Genomic DNA, 13,337 nt, shown 5'->3' on the forward strand with positions numbered 1-13,337 from the left:
CATGACCATCAAGGTGGCCAACTCCATAGCCCTGTTGGGGCGTTATAACCGCCAGCTCTGGGAAGATATAGTCCCATATTTAGCGGAACTGCCAGACACAGTTCAGGAGGAAGTCAAGGCACTGCTTACGGAGGGTCAAACCTCGGCTTCTGAAATCATTGATTGTGCCATAGATGCAGCCATGACTGGCTTTCGACAACTAGCCGGAGCAGCAGTCCTGCGCCGTCAAGGATGGCTTAAAGCAACGTCATTCAGACAAGAGGTGCAGACGAAAGTGCTGGACATGCCCTTCGACGGCCAACACCTTTTTGGAGACAAGATTGACGAGGCGCTCCAAACGATAAAGAAAGACACTGATACTGCTAGAGCACTTGGTACTTTACAGGCACGGAACCAGTCCTTTCGAGGCAACAAATCCAGGGGCCAGTCCTCCTACAGGGGATCCTATCAAAATAGGTCCTCGTATTCCTACCAGAATAAATCCCAGTACCAACAGAAGCAGCAACAAGGTCGTCAGACTTCTTATGGAAGGTCAAACTTCAGGGGCAAAAACCAGAGGAGGGGCACTGGCGACCGCCAGTGACCAATTACTCCAGCCAGTCCAGCAACTTTATCACTCATAAAAAATTGGAGGAAAATTGACCCATTTCCTAAACAATTGGCATCTCATCACCACAGATCAGTGGGTACTTCAATTAATCAGATTCGGCCATTCCCTGGAATTCACCACCATCCCACCTGCAACCCCTCCCCGCAGGCTGCCACACAAACATCTACGCCTGCTACTCCAGGAAATATCTGTGATGTCGAAGAAAGGAGCAATCGAACGAGTTCCATCGTCTCTAAGAGGGAAAGGATTCTATTCCCGCTTCTTTCTTATAGGCAAGAAGGAGAAAAAGTGGAGGCCCATTCTAGACCTTAGGGCTCTCAACTCTTTCCTGAAGAGTCAGTCGTTCAGGATGGTGACGATCCAAGAAATACTAGGCACACTGGAAAAAGGAGATTTTATGACATCTTTGGATCTCCAGGATGCCTACTACCACATCCCGATCCTCAAGGGCCACAGAAAATGTCTGAGATTCGAAGTGGCAGGACAGCACTACCAATTCAAAGTCCTACCGTTTGGCCTCAAATCCGCTCCGCGGATTTTCACCAAGTGCCTTTCACCTGTGGCAGCTTTCCTGCGTCAAATGGGTCACCAAGTCTTCCCCCTACCTCGACGACTGGCTGGTAAAGGCACCTTCAGCTGCAGGCGTGACCGAATCCTCCAACGCCTGCACCAATCTTTTTCAGCAGCTAGGATTAACTCTCAATCACGAGAAATCCTGCATGACCCCTACAAGAAACATCACCTTCCTCGGGGCGACCTTGAACACGGAATGCGCAAGGGCATTTCCTTCGAAGGAGAGGAAAAACAAAATAATATCTCTGGCCACGGCTGTGGCATCAAGGAAGTCCCTAAAAGTTCGAACCTACAAATCACTCCTAGGAATGATGTCTTCTTGTATACTCCTCATCCCTCACTGCAGACTCAGGATGCGCCCATTGCAAGAAGCCCTCACGAACCAATGGACACAGAGTACAGGTTCTTTCGAGGACATTGTGAAGATAACACCACAAATATCCAAGAGTCTGGACTGGTGGAGGAATCACAAGAATTTGTCTATAGGACTACCATTCCTACTTCCAGCAACACCTCTGGTGATCACCACGGATGCCTCCCTGGAAGGCTGGGGAGCTGTCCTCCAGGACCTTCGAATAAGCGGCAAATGGACAAATCAGGAGAAGCAACTCCATATCAATCTTCTGGAACTGAGGGCTGTGTATCTGGCACTACAAGCCTTTTTACCACGCATCCAGAACTCCCAGGTGCTCGTCAGAACGGACAACACCACGACGATGCACTATCTCAACAAACAGGGAGGAACGCGTTCGCTCACTCTGTCACGCGAATCGCGAAAAGTCTGGAACTGGCTTGTACTCCATGGGATCACGCTAAGGGCGGACTATGTCCCGGGCAAGGACAACACCATTGCGGACGCCCTAAGCAGACAGAAATCCCTCTCCCACGAGTGGGAGCTCGACAACAGTACGCTGGATCACATATTCTCAGAATGGGGAGTCCCAGGAATCGACCTGTTTGCCACCAAGGAGAACGCCAAATGCCCAAACTACGCAAGCTGGCGTCCCCAACCAAGGTCACTCGGAAATGCTTTTACCATCGGTTGGTTCAGCGTATTTGCGTACGCTTTTCCACCATTTCCGATGATTCCTAGGGTCCTCAGGAAGATGAAGGCGGAGCCTTGTACCCTGATCCTAGTTGCCCCGTTCTGGCCGAGGCAGCACTGGTTCTCGGATCTTCATCGCCTCTCCATCAGGACACCGATTCGTCTGAAGCAGCACCCGAACCTGCTGACAATGTCCAAAGGGCAGGTGCAACACCCGAACCTGCAATCGCTCAAGTTATCGTCCTGGCTCCTGAGCACAGAGAGTTCTGTCATTTGAACATCCCGCAGGAATACAGGGACGCGCTGGCAAAAGCAAGAGCGGACAGTACCAACAAAACATACTCTCTAAAATGGAAACAATTCTGCATATGGTGTTTAGAGAAAGGCCTGAGACCACTCCATATCACACCCGAACAGATATTGCCATATCTACTGCATTTGGCACAGTCAGGACTGGCGCATGCATCCATAAAGGTGCATTTGGCGGCCATTTCGCGATTCACCAGGTCTTTCAAAGGACCGTCTCTTTGGTCCAATAGGCTTATCAAGCAGTTCCTAAAGGGACTATATAGATCCTTCCAAAGACCTAGAAGGGTCCCGCCGACATGGCACCTCAATTTAGTCCTCAACCAACTCATGAAGCACCCTTTTGAGCCCATTCATCGAGCATCCATCAAGTACATCTCATGGAAGATGGCTCTGCTGCTTGCTCTAACATCTGCCAGGAGAGTAAGCGAGCTACAGGCTAAATCCATTTAGGAACCCTTCATGCAGTTCAAGCAGGACAGGGTGGTGCTGAGGACAAATCCTAAGTTCATACCGAAAGTGCCTTCAGACTTTCACCTTAATGAACCGATGGTTCTAGGTTCTTTCTTTGCAAACCCTACCAACGCAGCAGAAAGGACGCTACAATCCTTGGACCTCAAAAGGTGGCTTAAGTTTTACATAGACAAAACAAAGAGTTTCAAGAAGTCATCACAGCCATTTGTGGCCTATAGTAGGCCAAGGATGGGTATGCCTCTAACGAAACAGAGCATCTCAAGGTGGATCTCCTCAGCGATAGCATTCTGCCATGACAGGGCCGGACGGCCTTTGAGTGCTAATGTTAAAGCGCATTCAACCAGAGCGATGTCCACATCAGCAGCGCTGTTCGCTGGAGTGCCGATTTTGGACATATGTAGAGCGGCGACGTGGAAGTCACCTCACACCTTCTCCAGACACTACTGCCTGGATGCTGAACTTCTGAAGGATGCAGCAGTGGGCCAGGCGGTGCTTCGCCATCTATTCCAGTGAGGTGAGCCTCCAACATCCCGCCATCCTGGTATGCACATCTCTTGCTCTTATGATATGTTGATATATGCTAATGTTTCAAAGTCGCATGGTAATATTTGTATTATCTAAAATGACTATGCAGCATGATTACATCAGAAATGTGCATAATGTATTGCTGACTACTCTGATTCAGGCATGTGAATCTATGAAAGACACCCCTAATACTGGATAAGAAACGCGTTACTTACCTGTAACAGCAGTTATCCAGTATTGGTGTCTTTCATAGATTCACATGCAACCCTCCCGCCTCCCCTGGAAGGACTCACGTTTCTCTCTAACTGTATTACGCCTACCTAGCTTGGTGCGTACGAAAATCTGAGGGACTGAGGCTCCTGCCAGGAAGGTTCTAGAGGGAGGTCATAGCTGATTGGCTGGCTCTAAGAGTTTGGTCCTTTTTACATAAGGACAAGGATAGGCTACTAAGGTGAGGCCCTTAGGCCTATTTTTTCTATGTATGTCTATAGGACATTACTTTTCTATGTACCGGAGGCTCCCGTCTCGACGACTGGGAATGATTCAGGCATGTGAATCTATGAAAAACACCAATACTGGATAACTGCTGTTACAGGTAAGTAACGCGTTTCTTCCAGTGGGCACAGCATCAGGGGAATCTGTCCGATTGCATTCAGATCTCGGAGGGCGCTACACAAGTGCAGTGGTGGCTCACAAACCAGGATGGGGTCAACAGCAGATTCCTCTCCCTTCCCCAACGAAAGCATACAGTGGGGAAGTACGCTTCCCTTCTCGGATAGGTCCGTCACATGGGGGAGGCGCAATCACAGATCTCTGGTCTCCTGCGGAGTCCCCACATCAACCTTCTGGAGCTTTGGGTGATTCGTTCTGCACTGAAGGCATTCCTTCCCTCTTTCCGGGGAAGAGTAGTGCAGATGTTCACGGACAACACCACCGCCATGTGGTACTGCAACAAACAGAGCGGGTGAGGTTGTGAACCCTGTGTCAAGAGACCCTTCCCCTCTGGACATAGCTTGGACATCAAGGCATATCCCTGGTAGTTCAACGCCTGGCATGTTCACTGAACACCTGGGCGGAAAACTCAGCCGCAGGTCCATGATGGATCACAAATGACATCTTCACTCGGAGGTGGCGCAAGGTCTCTTTCAACAGTAGAGAAAGCCTTTTTTACATCTTATTTGCCACCGAAGAGAACGTGCAATGTCAGCAATTCTGCGCATTGGAATTATATAGGCGGCACTCGCTAAGTGCCGCTTTTCATCGCGAGTGTAGTTGCAGTCTGTTGTACGCCTTTCTGCCTATAGCACTTCTGTCCATAGTGCTGAAGAAGATCAAGAGCGACCGGTCCCAAGTCATTCTGGTGGCTTTAGCTTGGGCATGAAGAGTCTGGTATCACGAGCTGCTCAACATGGCCATTGATCCTCCGATCCGACTGCCTCTTCGGGAGGATCTTCTGTCGCAGCAGCAGGGGACGGTCCTCCACCCGAAATTGTCCAGCCTCCACCCCCTTGCATGGAGATAGAGCGACAGCAATTGACGTCATTTGACTTGCCTCCCGAAGTTTGAGATGTGATCTTGGCAGCGTGGCTTCCCTCCACTAAGATGGTATACGCCTGCCGGTGGAACAAATTTGTGGCATGGTGCACAGCAAAGCTGTGGATCCCCTTTCTGCCCCTCTTTCTGAGGTACTCTTGTTCCTTTTCTCTTTGGCCCAGCAGGGCTCTGCTCTGGGCACTATCGAGGGCTATCTTTTGGCCATTTCTGCCTTTCTCTTCAAGTCCGCGGTTGTAAATAGTTTCTTAAAAAGCGTAACTCATCTCTTCCCTCCTATTCACTTTGTTATACCTCAGTGGGACTTGAACCTAGTCCTAACCTTTTTAGTGTGCACTCCCTTTTAGCCGCTTCACAACTGTCCTTTGAGGCTTTTCACTCTTAAGACTGCATTCCTGGTGGCCATCACATCCACCAGAAGAGTGAGTGAGCTCCAGGCTCTTTCATCTAAGCCTCCTTTTCTTTCTGCCCATTCGGAAAAAGTTGTCATCAGGACTTATCCATCCTTCCTTCCCAAGGTTGGCACCTCCTTGCACATTGGGCAAACCATCACTTTGCCCACCTTCTTTCTGCTTCCACATCCTTCGAAAGAGGAGGAGAGGCTCCTCCGTCTGGACCCAAAATGTGCGCTTTTTAAAATTTGGATCGCAGCAAACCGTTCCGGGTGGATGACCAGCTCTTTGTTGGCTACGTGGGTGCCAAGAATGGTCGAGCCATACACAAACGAACCATCCCCAGATAGGTCATTTGTGTATCAAAGCCTGTTATTCTCTAGCAAAAAAGTAGCCTCTAGTGGGGCTGCACGCCCATTCCACCAGGGCGACGGCAGCCACTACTGCTTTGGGACAAGGATTTCCTCTAAATGACATCTGTCAGGCAGCTATGTGGGCATCGCTGCACATGTTTACGAGACACTACTGCCTCTACAGCCCAAGTCCGGAGAGACGGCTTCTTTGGCTCGATTTGCTGACTCACCTCCGGGTTTGGTATTGCTGGGGTATCTATTCTAAGGTAACAAATCTATCCTAACTGTTTTTTTCAGATAAACAAGTTTCTTATCTTCGGTAACAATATATCTGTAAGAAACATAGGTTAGTTATAGATTCCTTACTGCCCCACCCATCCTCACCGTTCTGCAGACTGATTTCTAGGGTTAAGGATATCCTTTCAGGGCCCTATTTTTGTGCACTAGTGGTCAGTGTCTTGCATGGCTCTGCGTTTCTGGCGCGGAAAGTCCTGTACAGAACTGACGTCAGAGCGTAGGGCGGCGTCTAAGTAGCAACTGCGACTTCATCCCGGTGACACGACGCCAACAACTGACGCTGCCGAAAAAACTTTTCGAACCAGTCTGACGCTGGGGGTAATTCTAAGGTAAGGAATCTATAACTAACTTATGTTTCCTACAGATATATCGTTACCAAAGGTAAGTAACTTGTTCATTACCAAGGTCATGGAACTTGGACATTACATCAACTAAGGCAACATAGTGGTTTTTGTAAGGCTATTTTTTTTTGTCTTGTTTTTGATAAATTGTTCTATTTTTATTACTCCAGAGGTGGTTGAAGCAGGCTTTGGAAGAAGAACATTCAAAAATGATGGATCTGTTTGAATCACCATCTCAAGAAAGGTCCTTAAGCCCAGTAATCTATTGTTATGAAAAAAGTCCAATATTATGGAACAGCGGCTGTCCTCTTTCAGGTAATTGTTAATTTAATTTTACTTTAAGCCATAAGGGTCACATGTATCAAGCAATTTTGTGTTCGCAAATGGACCACTTTTCAGAATCGTCCCGTTTGCGAATTAAAAAAAGGCTTTTTACATACACCCTATTTTGCAATTCGGTAACCTGGCGTCCCTTCCAAATAGCGAATTGCAGCAGCATGTATGAATGTTTTATGACCGTGAATGCAGTTGCAAAACATTCGCAATTTACCACCAATTTCAAGTTGGTGGTAACCTATTCGCAAATGGGAAGGGGTCCCCTAGAGATCCCTTCCTCTATGCGAATGGTTGTAAAAACGTTTGTTAGAGTAAACGGTCTGCATTTAAAGAAAAAGATTGCTTTATTTAAAAGCAATCAAGGACATGGTGGTCTGCTGACCCCAGCAAGGCACCATCCCCGTGATTTTAAAGATTCCCAGGGGGTGCAAATTGCGATCTACCTATTTAATATTAATTAGGCAGGTAGATTTGTGACCCATAGGAATCGCTAAGTGAAACTCTGAGTTTCATACATTTGTAATTGCGATTGCCTAATTGCGATTTCTTTTTTATACAAGTGGCCATTTAATTAAAAACATAGTGATTTAAGTGGAATCATTTGATCAAAAAGTAAGAATATTCTATTTCTATATGGTGAACATTGATCTGAAATATACTATAGTTGTAGATTCCTTACTTTAGAATTACCCCCAGGTGTCAGACTGGATCAGGAGAATTTTTTTCGTAGCAGTACCCCTTTCGTCTCGGTAGGTGGCGTCGGCAGACTCCACTTCAGCGTCACCAGGATGACGTTGCGGTGTCTGCTTAGATGCCTGCCCTGCGCACTGACGACAGTTCTTTCTTTTTCCGCTTCATCCAGCACAGATCCGGAGCGAGATTGCCCCTTAGTCTTTTTTGACTAACCCTTTTTCGACTTTTGTCAACGCCTTTTTCGAGTCTTCGACTCCTGCTGAACAAGGGATGTCCCATCGTTGGACCGGTTTAAGCCCTGTGACTCCTGTCACAAGTTGATGTCTGTCACCGATCGGTACCTCGTGTGCCTTTGGTACCTGGAAAGCGATGATGATCCGAAGTCGTGCTCCGACTGCCAAGCCATGAAACCGAAGTCTTTGCGGTAGCGGTCCCAAAAGCTTGTGGAGGCCCGGCAGTCCGCTCCGTGCCGTTCGAGGTCCCCGTCTAGAGAAAGGTCACAGGACCGGTTGCTGAGTAATCACCATTCCTCCTCGAAGTCTTCGCACTCCGCCTTCTCCCCTGTCCGTCAGCCGACACGAGGCGGGACCCAGAGCGTCTTCGCTCTCCGGATCCATCTTTGGAGCCTGCTGGGACAGCTCCGCGCTTCCCTCCCTTTCCCGGAGCTGGAACGTCCCCTGTCCAACTTCTTGCCTTTTACGAATTGCTCCATAGCATTTTTGGGCAGCCTGACTCCCTGGCGTGCCTTCAGGTCCCGCTAATCCGGCTGGGAGCCCTGGACCTTTGGTGCCAGCAGCCACGGCCTCGGCCCCGGAGGGCCCCAATGGGTCCTTGCCTGGGTCCGGATCGGCGTTGGTCGATCTCATGGTACGTTCCCCGGCGCCGATTCCAGTGACGAAGCCTCTGATGCCGGTTGTGCCCTCAACCAGTCGAACCCAGCCTCACCGACTTGGACCTGGTGCAGGACCGGCACCAGAGGGTACTTTTGTACCACTGTTTATCCATGGCGTTCCCTATCGCCCTGAGTGGCAGCCAGAGGAGGGTGAGGAGGACTGGGAGGGGTCAGTTGACCTGCTAGTAGACCAACTTGAAGAGCCGGACTGGCAAGAGGAGTTGGATGATGCCAGTGGTCTGGATACCTCCCCAGACCTTGGCATGCTCTCTTCCCCTACCGTGACTATGGAGGAGGGGGCTTCCTATGCTGTGGTGTTGCGTTGGGTGGCTGAGGCCTTGGGCCTCTAGCTTCCTACGGTGGCTGTCAGGACTAACCTCCTGACTGAGATGCTTCAACCGGCAGCAGCCTCTTCGGAGCCCCTGCTGCCTTTTAATGAGGCTCTCACTGACATCCTTTTAGACACTAGGTCTAAGCCCAGCACAGGGGCTCCTGTGGACAGGATGATTGTCCGACATCGCAACCCGGCACCAGCTGACCCACTTTTCCTCTCCCAGCACCCTACCCCTGAGATCTCGGTGGTCCAAGCCTCATCCTCAAAAGGTGCATTTCCTACTACTCCCTCAGATAGGGAATCCAAGAAGCTGGAACATCTTGGGAAGAAGATGCTTTCTTCCGCCAGCTTAATATAACATAACACGTATATTTGTAAAGCGCGCTTATCACCCAAGGGTCTCAAGGCGCTGAATATCAGATGTTTATTGTTACCCAACTCAATGGTACTCATTTTATCGACCTCAGATGGATGAAAGGCTGAATGGACCTGCCAGGATTTGAACCTGTGACCATGAGGTTGAACACAGACTCCTGCAGTTGATGCATTAGTCCACTAAGCCACCAGACCCGTCTGTTTGGGGAACACCACGTCTCATGGGAGGTTATACACATACGGTGGCGTAAGTGCTACCCCAGTGTCCAGAGGAGGAACGGCTGTGTGCACCCGTGCTGTTGCTGACGATCAAGTAGCAGTTAAGTTCACCATCCAGTGTGGGCAGGACACCGCTGACTCACTGGGTAGGACGGTTTCCACATCGGTAGCCCTGCAGCACTACGCCTGGCTGAGAACGTTTGGCTTCTCTGGGGATGTCCAATCCACCCTTTTAGACATACCCTTTGATGGCCGTCGCCTGTTTGGTGACAAGGCGGACAACGAGCTTGAGCGCTTCAAGGACTCTACGGCCACGGCAGATCTTTGGGCCTCGCAGCAGCTTCTCTCCCTATGCAGTCTGCCTTTCGCCCCTTTCGCGGCTACTGAAAGGGTGCACCACTACATTCCACCCAGAGCCACAGGGATTCGTACGCTACCTAGCCTATGCGTGGCCAGGGATGTAGGATCCTGCATTGTGGGTCTGGGGGCCAGCAGGCTGGCCAGTCCACTAATGCCCCCTCCCCCTTTCAGCAGCCTCTTGGCCAAGGGAGCCATCAAGTGAGTCCCTGTGCCAGAAGTAGGTCGTGGCTGCCACTCCCACTACTTCCTGGTGCCCGAGACGGACAAAGGCCTGCGTCCTATCTTGGACCTCAGGGACGTCAAACCATTCCTCTGGGAGGAGAAGTTAAAATGTTGACATTGGCTTAGGTCTTATCTGCCTTTGACCCTGGGGACTAGATGGCAGCGTTGGACTTGCAGGACGCTTATTTCCTCATGCCCGTCCTGCCTGCCCACAGGCTTTACCTACGGTTCATGGTAGGCCACAAGCATTTTCAGTTTACCATGCTCCTCTTTGGCCTTAAAGGCGCCACTTGGGTGTTGGCGAAAGTGCAAATAGGCCAAAGAGGCTACTCCTTCGAGACTACCCCTCCCTCCCTGCCACCAACACTCCCATTGCATGTTGGAGGATCACTTGGTCCTTCTCCGTCAGGAAGTTACAGCTCTATTGGCCAAGGAAACTGCCGAACGAGTCCCTGTGTCAGAAGTAGGTTGTGGTTGCTACTCCCACTATTTCCTGGTTCCCAAGAAAGACAAAGGCCTGCGTCCTATCTTAGACCTCGACCCTGCAGACTGGATGGTAGCATTGGACTTGCAGGACACTTATTTTCAAATCCCCGTCTTGCCTGCCGGGGTTACCTACGGTTCATGGTAGGCCACGAGTATTTTCAGTTTACCGTGCTCCCCTTTGGCCTTACCAGCGCCCCTCGGCCGTTAAACAAAGTGATGGCGGTGGTCGCAGCTCATCTACGCAGAGCAGGGGTTCCAGTCCTCCCCCTATTTGACAACTGGCAGTTGAAGGCAGACTTGCCCCAGGCTGTTGTCTCCCACCTCCAGACTACGGCGGATATCCTGCATTCTCTGGGGTTCGCTATCAACGTCCTGAGGGCGCACATGATTCCCTCTCTGAAGCTCCTTTTCATCAGGGCTGTTCTGGATGCACCGCAGTTTCAGGCCATTCCTCCTGAGCACCGAGTCCGGGATATTCAGGCTTTGATACCGATGTTTCAGCCTCTCTCTCAGATTTCAGTGAGAATGACTCTGAGGCTGCTAGACCTTATGGCCTCATGCCAGATAGCATATGCAAATTCTGCAGTGTGACCTGAACTTCTAGTGGGCGCAGCATCAGGGCATTCTTTCCAATGTCGCACAGCTCTCGAAGGGGACTACAAGTAAGTTGAAGTGGTGGCTAATGTAGGAGAGTAGGGTCTGCAATCCTATGGTCACAGATTTTTGCTTTTTGCTCCACTGGTTTATGACTTTTCCTGGCTGTGGGCCTGCTAATTAGACCCACAGCCTAGCTGTTCTCTCTCTAAATTGACATCCATGTACTTTAGGTGCATTTACCAATTGGTATTGGGTCACTCTTGTAAGTCCATGTACAGTGTACCATAGGTAACCAGGGCATAAGTGAACCCAAGGCCTACCAGGGGCTGCAGCATGTATTATGCCACACCTGGCTGGCCACCCAAATCTGACACAACTGGCTGATCAATCAGCTGGGGCAAGGTGGTGTAATCACCCTTTGCTTTAGATATAGTATACCTATATCTAAACCTAAAATGGACACATATCCTCCTATAAGTCACTCCTATGGCAGGCCTTAACAATCCTGGAGGCAGAGTGCTTGGAATTATGTGAGATGGTGCTCTAGCATGAGCTGAGCCTGTCTGCAGCTTTCGGAACCAAGTCCTTTAGCTGTTTCCATGATAACGCTATACCATATACTCTTAAGTGCATTATAATCCTCGCGGTTATTGCTAACTTTGGCGTAGCATTATCAAAACATGTCGAGGAAGGTGTCATACGAATTGGAATACTACCCCCTCGCCAGTTCTGGGGACGGGGATAGCATTCCACCCTTCTAGAGGGACACAACATGTATGTAACTGTGAACCCCGGTTAAAGTTAACTCGAGACTCAGCATCACAAAATGGATGCTGCCACCACAGACACAAGTCTAACCTCCTGCTGCTGGGAGTCCTTCCAGCGAGGGAGGCCTGGACAAAGGGTTTCCTGCCTTGGGAGGTGCTAGCACCACCCCAGACAGGATTTTGTGTATTGGGTAGGACAGGCCTGAAAGGAATGAGACATGCCTGGGGCACACAAGGTGCCCTGTGCATACACCGGTTCAAACCAGTTGCTGGGGCACTCCAGCCCCAGCTCTGGCGCGAAACCGGACAACGGATAGGGGGTGTAACCACCCCCCTTCCTGGTCCCACCCATAGGAGGGACCTAGTCATAGAACAGCCCCCTTTAGGAGAATAAAGGTAGGAGCTGGTCCCATTCCAAATTAGATTATCCTGATTTGAAACTACAAAGAAGAAACTCTGGACTTCGACGTTCTGCTCCACAGAAGACTGAAGAAATCTCCCTTGTGGCCAAGGAGTGACCACCCTGCACAAGCAGGCACCATCAAGCGTTCCAACGGTTCACTTTGTCGTCTTCCCGAGTGGATCCAGACTTCAGAGCCCGACGAGACCCGGACTTACAGACCTCTCCGACCTCTACCTACATCTGCAGCTCAGCTGAGATCCGTGGGTGCGACGAGACACGTGGGACCGGCCATCTTGGAGAAACTGCACTTCGCTTCCAGCACAACTTCAGAGGCATCCTAGACCAAGTGCTTTGGGGATTGAGAAGCCCTAGCCCCGAGCAGCTCCTGCACAGAAGATCAGCCCTCCAGCATCCACGAGATCTGCGTGGGGCTCTTTTGCTTGATTGCTGCTCGATGCGTTGTCTGGTCACTTGCCGGCTGGCTAGTGGCCTCCTAGACGACGATCCTTGAAATCCACACCGCTGGTCTGGTTGCTCCAGACTGGCCCTTGCTTCCCTGCAAAGGAGAAGCATCCCGGACCCTCCTGGTCCGCACCAGATGCCTTTTCCACTCACCACGTGGGTTGCCTTTGCCAAGGCCTGTTGACGCCGAATCCGGAACCAACACCGCTGACAGCGAGAGCCTGCGTGGGACAGCTCGTGCCTCCTTCCTGGTCGTCGAAGACACCTCCTGGTCCACGTGGCTGCAGAGTCAAGCGTCCACTCTTCACCTGATCGCGACAACAGCATCTGGTTCCTTCCTGGTTCCACTCCAGTCACTGGCTAGTGGCTTTGAACATTGTCCCCTCTGCTTTCAGGTCCTCATCTTCCTCAATCCACCCGTGGATCACTCCGGACAGCTTCCTCCTGGTCGCCTGCAGCATCTTTCTTCAAGGCTCCATAGACTTCAACGCGGAAACCCTACACACTTTGACACCTATGCACCCGCAGCCCGTGGGTGAGGTAACAAGAGCATTTCGGTGCTCAAGGGTAGATCAACTCTCCTAGTGTCCAGATTTCCAGTCGTTTTAGTCCTAACTAGTCAGAACTGTCCGTACTCACCTTTTTCGTAAATTGTACTGTCCATTGACTTTGTTACGCATCTCGCGTGTGAGTTCACACTCTGCACACGCGTTCCGTGGGCCTC

General features: G+C 50.5%; 1 protein-coding gene across 7 annotated transcripts in view; it reads left to right on the top strand.

The window, feature by feature from the left end:
• The window catches only part of KMT2E (lysine methyltransferase 2E (inactive)), a 1,891,352-nt gene that overhangs the window by 1,478,189 nt on the left and 399,826 nt on the right, over positions 1–13,337 (top strand). For all 7 annotated transcript variants that reach the window (XM_086966923.1, XM_086966942.1, XM_086966930.1 and 4 more), the window contains one exon: positions 6,638–6,782. In XM_086966923.1, coding sequence (XP_086823049.1) covers positions 6,638–6,782 — 145 coding nt within the window. The remainder of the gene's footprint in view (positions 1–6,637; positions 6,783–13,337) is intronic.

Source organism: Lissotriton vulgaris, chromosome 1_1, assembly GCF_964263255.1.
Source record: "Lissotriton vulgaris chromosome 1_1, aLisVul1.2, whole genome shotgun sequence".
Lineage (NCBI taxonomy): Eukaryota > Metazoa > Chordata > Amphibia > Caudata > Salamandridae > Lissotriton > Lissotriton vulgaris.